Source organism: Mirounga leonina, unplaced genomic scaffold, assembly GCF_011800145.1.
Source record: "Mirounga leonina isolate KUSES-001 unplaced genomic scaffold, KU_Mleo_1.0 Mir_174, whole genome shotgun sequence".
Classification (NCBI taxonomy): domain Eukaryota; kingdom Metazoa; phylum Chordata; class Mammalia; order Carnivora; family Phocidae; genus Mirounga; species Mirounga leonina.
Genome location: NW_023270451.1, coordinates 33,272,882 through 33,281,776, shown reverse-complemented (window position 1 = coordinate 33,281,776; position 8,895 = coordinate 33,272,882). Strand labels below are relative to the sequence as shown.

Below are 8,895 nucleotides of genomic sequence, written 5' to 3'. Positions count from 1 at the left end.
CGCAGTGTAAATGGCACATCTGTTGCAGGTGTGGATAAAGAAGTTCAGGAAAGTATTCATTTCTTCTGTGGGCAGCGGAGTCAAAGGAAGCAATGAACAAAATGCTTAGTAAATACAGGTAGAACGTGTGTTATGCAGCACGTGCAAAACCTAGCAAAAATTATTTTGAATTTGCTAAGCCATAATCTGTCAGAAATGGCTTTTCTCATGCAAAATCATGCTATGAATGTTCATGATTGTGACATATTTTTCCAGATGAAAATTGATGGTAGCTACTTTAATGCAGAAAGAGCTATGCTCATTATTCTCCACATAGAACCCCTGGCAATAATTTACCTAGCAGAGCCGCAGCTCATGCAGATCAAAGCTGCATTATTTAAGTGTGTCCAGGGGGCAGATTTGAGCTCCGTGTGCCTTATACTTTAAAGGGAAAGAAATATATATTGGTTTGCTTCTTGAGAAACAAAATATGTTTAATAGGTGCTTCGTGCAAGTCCCACAAAACTCAAACGAATTCCTCCTATTATGTGGGACGAAACCGCTCCTACCCTCAATACTGTAAAATCTGAGGGGAGTACAGAACAACTGTGGGAATGTAAATCTCTTCAAATGAACAGCAGTGCATTCTCATTTAGATTAAACCCGAATGTGAACTAGATTCAGGAGAGGAAATGGCAGAGAGGGAGATACTCTGGAGTTGCTATAGAATGTGCCTGGCTGCTTTCGCTCCCAGAAACTGATGAAGCCCAACTCTGAAATTTCAGGCAATTTGTATACCAAGCTCCTCCTTTTCTGTAGTCTTCTCTTCCATTGGTAAAATTCTTTTGCAGGGTCATGTAGGGATCCCACCCCTTCTCTGTGTTTTCACTCTGAAGCTCTATACAACTTTACACCTGAATGAACGCCAAACCTCACTGGATATATAAAGGGGACCTTGAGGAGGAATTTCACAGTTACAGTGCAGAAGAAGCAGAAGGAAAGGAATTAACCAGCTCTCCAGCCAAGCAAATCCTCTCCTCACCATGCTTCCTCCTGCCATTCATTTCTATCTCATTCCCCTTGCATGCATCCTAATGAAAAGCTGTTTGGCTTTTAAAAATGATGCCACAGAAATCCTTTATTCACATGTGGTTAAACCTGTTCCAGCTGGTTCCAACACCAGCAGCAACAGCACGATGAATCAAGCCAGAAATGGAGGCAGGCATTTCAGTAACACTGGACTGGATCGGAACAGTAAGTGCATTTTACTTGCCTGGATTTGGGGTTTTTTTTTCTTTTTATGGTAGCATTAGCTCACATTCCTATAGAATTGTTTCATTGCTAACTAACCTGAACCATGTATATTTTGCTAAACAATCTGGGAGTAATCTACTGCATGTGTGGATTGGCATTCTTCTCTACAAAGTTAATATAACTGAAACAGTGGTTTGATAATGCAGGCGTGGACTTAAGTTCTATCAAGCATCCAAAAAAGAAAATGTTTCTAGGAATTAAACTGTCGCTTTTTAAAAATCGTGCAAAATGAGAATTTTTTTGAAAAAGTGTTGTTCTGGATAGTTGAAACTCAGGTTGGTTTCTGTGTATTTCAGGACATGTGCAATTGTGGTAAAGTGTATAAACATAACTAAGCAAAGTATGTATAGGAAATCACAGGCTTTCTGGAAAAAAAATGGTTCACACAGATTTCTAAAATATGTCCACTGAAATAGTTGAGAGTTTTGATGATGATCAGTGTAAAAGAGAGATGTATCTAAAAATACTGGAGAATCATATTTTTCCACGATAATTTCTTACTAACCAGTTCAAGATTTGGGTAATTGTGTATTTCTGTGAAAGACTGGGGAAACTTCTGTGACTTTAGTTTTAAAATAATAACAGGACAATACTATTTTGTACAGCAAGTATTTGTTTTCTCTTCTGTTTGCTTAACTGACACACTAATGAACCACTAGTTGGAGGGATTCAAATTTCTTCTCCTAACTTTTGCTTCACTTCTTTCCTTCAAGAAAAGTTCCCATGCTAGCAATCAGGTTTTAAGAGAGGCACAGAGAAACAGTGCGCAGGAAATCTGACCCACGTCTTTTGCTCCATCTCAACTCCATTCAACTGCTAAAAGTAGTTTTGACCTTGAAAAAGGCAAAGCAAATATGACTATTAATGTCTTCCTGAGAAAACCAAGGTGTTTTGACTTTCGTGAAGAGAGTTGCTTTTAGGTACACAGGAAGGATCTGCTTATTATTAGATTACCGAGCAATGGAGTGGGTATTCATTGTCAATGAGCTGTCACTGCAAAAAAGCCGAGTCCCTGTGTACACGGGGAACAAAAAGCTAGGCAAGTCAAAATCATCTCTGGCTGTTTCCAGGTGCATTCCTAAGGCAGATGTAGGAAGGGAAGCTGGAATCAGTCACACAGGCAGAGCACACTGACCAGCCAACCAGTTTGCTCTTTCATTTTACTCCCGCACTGTGTACGGATGTGTGTGTAGCTACATAAATTGTCTTACAACTACTGCATCCCTTTAGGCTACATCTCTCACCTCCGAAGTACTGAGGCAGAGAGACAAAGTACAACTCCTAAGTCAGTATCTCCTTCAAATTAGCTTTCAGTTTTCCACTTCAGGGCAAGGCCATTTCAATGATCCTTAGAGTTTTTATCTTTCGAATTTGGGCAGTCTGTACTTATAAACATTCTTTCTGGTTAACAAGCTTTGATTTCTTTTCAAGTTTGTTATGGACCATTCTCCTCGAGTTTAGATAACAAAGCAATGGAGAGGAAAACTCAAATATCTCAAGATTAATTTTTGCTTTAATTACATAAGGCACGTAACCAGAAACAGCTAATTAGAGAACATACTTACCAAATTCAAATAACTAAACAAAAAGTTTGCCATGACCAATGTTCAGGAAACGAACACACCATGGTTCCTTTTGCAGTTGTAAATCAGACATGTTAGGCATTTTTCTGCCATAAAATTCATGGAAATGTAGCCAAGTTGTTATGGCAACCATACGTTCCTGATTTGGGAGCTTTTATATTCTTCAAATTTTGAGTTGTAGTGACATTTTGCATTTCAAACATTTTAATATTTGTTTTTAAAAGATAGCTTGGGAATTTATGTTTAAAATGTAGTTATTAAGTTTGATATGCAAAATGTCAGACTTTGTACACATACGTATGTATGAGTCTCTGCAGCTGAATTTTTAATTGAAACAAAATATTGTAGAGAGCATATGCATTGTACACAATATTTAAATACTTTCCACATTTTCCCAGTAGATTAAAAAAAACTAATTAAAAGCACTTGCAAATATTAACTGATACGACCTGTGAGAAAAAGAACATTATGCTCTTTTTTAGTTTACTGAAGAATGAATATTTTACACAAGCGTAAGAACTGCTTAACCCCTGCTGGGGAGTAAGTCTAAAAAAAATGGGATTTTCGAAAACTTTAGCAAGCAGTTAGCTAATGTTATCCATGAAAACAGAAATCAGGCCTCGTTCATTTTGTTTCAAAAGATGTATAGCCATGTAAACTGATAATTTTCATGAAAGTATCTCTATAATCTATCCAGGCAGACTTTTGCGTTGTGAAAATAAAATAGGGGTTTGCTTTCTATTTAACAGTTTGCTATCATTTGGATACAATTTTTGTCATTGCAGATTACTTTTTTTTTTTTTTTTAAGTGTTCATTTGCTTCTTGTCTTCAATGCACATTCTTTTCTGTTTCCTGCAGCTCGAGTTCAAGTGGGTTGCCGGGAACTGCGTTCCACCAAATACATCTCTGATGGCCAGTGCACCAGCATCAGCCCTCTGAAAGAGCTGGTGTGTGCTGGCGAGTGCTTGCCCCTGCCCGTGCTCCCCAACTGGATTGGAGGAGGCTATGGAACAAAGTACTGGAGCAGGAGGAGCTCCCAGGAATGGAGGTGTGTCAATGACAAAACGCGTACCCAGAGAATCCAGCTGCAGTGCCAAGATGGCAGCACGCGCACCTACAAAATCACAGTGGTCACCGCCTGCAAATGCAAGAGGTACACTCGGCAGCACAACGAGTCCAGTCACAACTTTGAGAGTATGTCGCCTGCCAAGCCAGCCCAGCACCACAGAGAGCGGAAAAGAGCCAGCAAATCCAGCAAGCACAGCCTGAGTTAGGACTCAGACTCTCCAAACCAGACTGACTCGTAACCATCTGCTTTACAGATTCGATTGCTTGGAAGACTCGAGCCTGCCATTGCTATTCTGTTACTTGAAAATATATGCTTTCTGCTTTGATCAAACCCACCAAGCTGTCCTAAGTATCAGGACCTTCTTTGGGAATAGCTTTTCCTTTTCCAGTTTTTCAAGATGTATGCATATCCAAGAGGGCGATTTGCATTTAAATCCCAGACAACCTGTAGTTTTAATTCCCCATGGTTCTCGAAAGACTGGTGGTACTGTATACATCACTGAATCATTACTTTTTAAAACAGAAAAGGGCTTCTTGTTTACCCTCCACTCCCCAACCCATCCCCACTCCCATCCCCCCAAAACCCCTTCAAAATTAAAAAGTTAAAAAAAAAATAGTTGCCACGAATCTTCACAGTAACACTTCAGAAAGGTGCTTTTTTTTTTTTTTTTTTTTTTTGGTAATCTTCATGGGAACAGTTTAGCAGCCATGAGTGATCTCCTTTGAAAGAGGGCAAGATATTGTGACATTTCACTTTAAAAATCAGCCCTGTAGCTTTTGACAGTCTCATAGTATGAAATTATACCCTGCATGCTGACCCTTGCTTAGAATGGAATGCCAGAAATGCATGGCAGCAGCTAATAAGTAAAACTGATGAACTATTTATTTGTCAATGTTATTATTTAATGAGCTTTCACATGTGATTTTTTTCAAAATGTTAATTTTTTATGTTTTGAAGCTTTTCCATGTACCTAAATATTTTCCTGTATGATTTGTGGTTGATCTAGAAATATGAGAATACATGTTGTAAATATGTAAAATAAATATTTTAGTCTCCTTATTACATATATGTGACATCATGAACTTTATCAATAGTATGGATCTTTTTAAATCAATAAGATGCTTTGTAAAGCTGAAATATGTAATACTTTTTTTGTTTAATCCGTGCAATCAGAAGGTGATTTAACCTTCAATTCCATCAGTTTCTTTTAACAAAAATAAACACCGCTAAAAGCTATTGTCCTTGCCTTTAACATGTATGGAAAAGGTACATGTTTACAAAAATTAGAATATATGTAGCAGGGTAACTGATTTTTTTGATAAGTCACATTTCAGTTTTTTTTTTTTTAAAGATTTTATTTATTTATTTGAGAGAGAGAGAATGAGAGACAGAGAGCATGAGAGGGAGGAGGGTCAGAGGGAGAAGCAGACTCCCTGCCGAGCAGGGAGCCCGATGCGGGACTCAATCCCGGGACTCCAGGATCATGACCTGAGCCGAAGGCAGTCACTTAACCAACTGAGCCACCCAGGTGCCCCACATTTCAGTTTTGACAGAAAGTTCTGCAGTAAGAGGGGAGAGAGAGGAAGAGAGACAATCTTTTCAGCAAAGGGATGATTTAAAAAGTTAAGTGGCAATCCAGCAGTGAGTTGTAATGAGAATATCATATTTATATACACCCATGATGCCAGGTCTGCTGCCCATTACAATCACCTGGAGGAGATAGTTTAAGACCCAATGTCCAGGCTGTCATCCAAATTACGTCATAATTTCTGGTGGTAGAAATCAGATATCAGCAGTTTTTAAGGTTTTCCAGGTGATCCCAACATGCAGCTAAGTTTGAGAAAAGAATTGAACTATTGATTTATCTTCCAGCCTTACTAGCTAGATCTTAAACTATATCATATTATATCATCATATTAATATTTGAGACATTCATGATAATATATCATAGGTTGAATATACCAAAAATATATTGTCCCATATGTCTATTTCTGTTGCTTATCATTGCTCCATATAGGATATTTAACATAATAGAAATTTAAGACACTTTAGTCATTTCTTCCATCTCAACTAGATAGCACCTTTAGTGGATGGCCTTAGAGTTAATCTTAAAAAATTGTGTTCCAAAATCTGAGGCATAAAAAGGACTTGACCTGACAATAGCTTTTCACAATCAAGACTATGTTGCTGCCCTTTCATAAGAAAACATCCAAACAAAAGTTTTGGTGATAATATGCTAAAATCATCACTGATTTAATTGCTAATCATGAATTGGTAAATGAAAGTACTAGAAAAAATAAAATGGAATAAAAGAAGATTATAAGTAAGACTTCTGTAGTCTCTGCTAAGTCAAGAATTGGATCTATTTCTCATGGTCACATTCAATTTACTAATCTGTTTTGGGCCTTGTTACATTGATGATGCATTCATTGCATGGCATTTGACATCAAATGAGAGGAAAAGGTCAGCAATCAATAAGAAAGGCCTAGGATACAATCAGGCTTCCAGAGAAGTGCAAATTAAAAGTCAACAGAAAGAGTAGCTTTATAGTTATTATTTTAAAATGCTAAAAAGCACTTGCATCTGAATTGCTGATTATATTTCAGGGTTTTTTTTTCCCTCTGGTTAACTCACATATTCCCATCTAATTAAACTCTGCATAATTGTCTTCTCACCTTAGTAACTATCATTTCAAAATGGTGAATTGTGATAATTTTAGCAGAGTCTGACCTCCAGTTCACATTCATAATATCTATTCATAAAGGATTTGTTACCAAATTTATTTTTGCCACTATGAATAAAGTACTTTTTCAAGAGGCTCAATAAATAGAAGATAGATATTAATATTGATATCTATACGTGCATTAGAGGTGTAGATAGATGTCAATAACAAGAATGAAAGGAAAATTAATAGCACATATGCAAATAAATAATACATGTAGTGTGCTATACCCAAGTTAAACATGGACATACATAGAGCCTTTGGAAATATCTAGTTGCAAAAAAAAAATATTTTAACTACAAATCCTTTATATTTATTCATTTATGTTAATTACAAATAACTGCTAATTGACAATACTCTATCAGCCATGTTTTATTGTGTATTTTTTGAAAAGCAATGAAAATTAAGTCACTTTCTTTTAAATTAAAAAAAAGACTGAATCCTAATCTACTCCAGCTCAACATCAAATTAGTAAGGTTTTACTAGGAGATCTTGTTGTATCATTCACTCTATCTCCTATTAGAATTATTATTTTCTAATCATGTAACCTGATATGTCTATTTAGCATGACATTTACTTTACTTTTTAAGATATTTTTATTGGATATAGAAATCTGAGTTCATCAATTTCCCCCCCCAGCACTTTATTTATTTATTTATTTGTTTATTTATTTATTTTTAAGTAGGGTCCACGCCCAGCACGGGACCCAATGTGGGGCTTGAACTCACAACTGTGTGATGGAGACGTGAGCTGAGTTCAGGAATCAGTCTGTCACCTAACCAACTGAGCCACCCAGGTGCCCCAATATTTACTTTAATAGGTACTGAACAGAATGGTTGTAATAGGCAGTTATGGTGGAAAGAATAATATTTAGTCAAGGCAAAACAAGGAAACTTCAAAACAGCTGAATAAAATTAATGTCTTCAAAAGTTTAGATTTAGTGTGTGAAATATCCTTTTTTTGCAATCACTGTGAAATTTAGGTATCAAAATCAAATTCATTATAGTTGGAATTAAAGCATTTGGAGTTGATGTAACTCTTGAAAATGTTTTTTAGCACTGAAGTGGCAACTCACTGCATACCTTAAATTCAGCATTTGTATGCTTCCTCTAGTCATATAAAATGTTCTAATAAAAATATGTTCTAATAAAAAATGAAATGCATAGGAAATCTTTGATAAAATCCTGTAGACACCCAGAAGGAATTCAGTGGGAAAATGATTTAGGGCCCTCAGTGCTAGAGTGTGTTCTCTTGTTAGAATGTTTCCTTCCCTCAAGGGCAGACAGAGGTGACTTCCATCTTGGTCTTATTGGAACCTATTAGAATATAGCTCTGTGTTGAATTAAATGAGTCTAGATTTGTGAACTAAGTAGATGTTTGGCCAATATTGTTATATCCACAAAGAGAGACCTTTTAAAATAGATATCCCAAAAGACGTTCTCCTTGTCAGTGTCATTTTCAATTCCGTTGGTTTATCCATTACTCCTGACTCATTAGCTAACATTGCATTTGGTGCCTTAGCTTGCATATTTTGCAAATTGTCTAGAAGAGCTACAGGGTAGCAACTACTACAGAAATCCCAATGGAAAGATGTTTTAGCTTCCAGGTTCAAGAACTGATTAAAATGAATGCCAAACTGACGGCATAATTATATCCAGTGCAAATTAGACTGGGTGATAGTTTATCATCTGCATGGCAGACTTGCTGAAGGATTTGTTTTCTTACAAATGAAGAATGAAACAGTTTGGGGAGGTTTATGCAGGAAACTAAATGTTTTCCTTTGAATTTTACTAACTGCACACTAAAGATTACCTTGTATTATTGATTTCATTTTATAGTGGTGGGATTAGGCCCTTGAATCTGAGACAGGGTGTCTAAACTGAATGGAATTGTCAGTGACACCAGTATGTTCCACCAAAATTCATTGTTACTAAAACTGGTCATGGGTTTGACAGGCTCAAAGACATTTTACTATTAAAATATAAATATCAGGGTTTTTTTCAGTAGGAATAAAGGCCTTTTGGGGGGGGTATTTGTTACTAAATTCACACAAATTTAAAAATCTTTTACATTACAATCTTGGTGAATTTTCACACAAAGTCATTTGAGTCCTTTTATTCATTGAGGTGTTAGCCTAAAGTTGGTATTGAAAGACAGACTAACACACAGAACCCAGTAGTTTAGTAACCAGGACTTTTTGGCAATCCATTACAATCTTTAATTAGCA

At 36.5% G+C, this 8,895-nt stretch overlaps 1 protein-coding gene across 1 annotated transcript; it reads left to right on the top strand.

Annotated features, from left to right (window-relative positions):
• Positions 1–799: 799 nt before the first annotated feature.
• On the top strand, positions 800–4,608 carry SOSTDC1 (sclerostin domain containing 1). Its single transcript, XM_035021425.1, has 2 exons — positions 800–1,233; positions 3,736–4,608. The coding sequence occupies exons 1-2, from the start codon at positions 1,023–1,025 to the stop codon at positions 4,149–4,151; spliced, it is 627 nt and encodes a 208-aa protein (XP_034877316.1). The 5' UTR covers positions 800–1,022; the 3' UTR covers positions 4,152–4,608.
• The last annotated feature ends 4,287 nt before the right edge of the window (positions 4,609–8,895 follow it).

Coding starts and splice junctions, on each gene's coding strand:
- SOSTDC1 (XM_035021425.1), top strand. CDS start 1,023: ATGCTTCCTCCTGCCATTCATTTCTATCTCATTCCCCTTGCATGCATC. Junction 1,234..3,735: donor CACTGGACTGGATCGGAACA/GTAAGTGCATTT, acceptor TGTTTCCTGCAG/CTCGAGTTCAAGTGGGTTGC.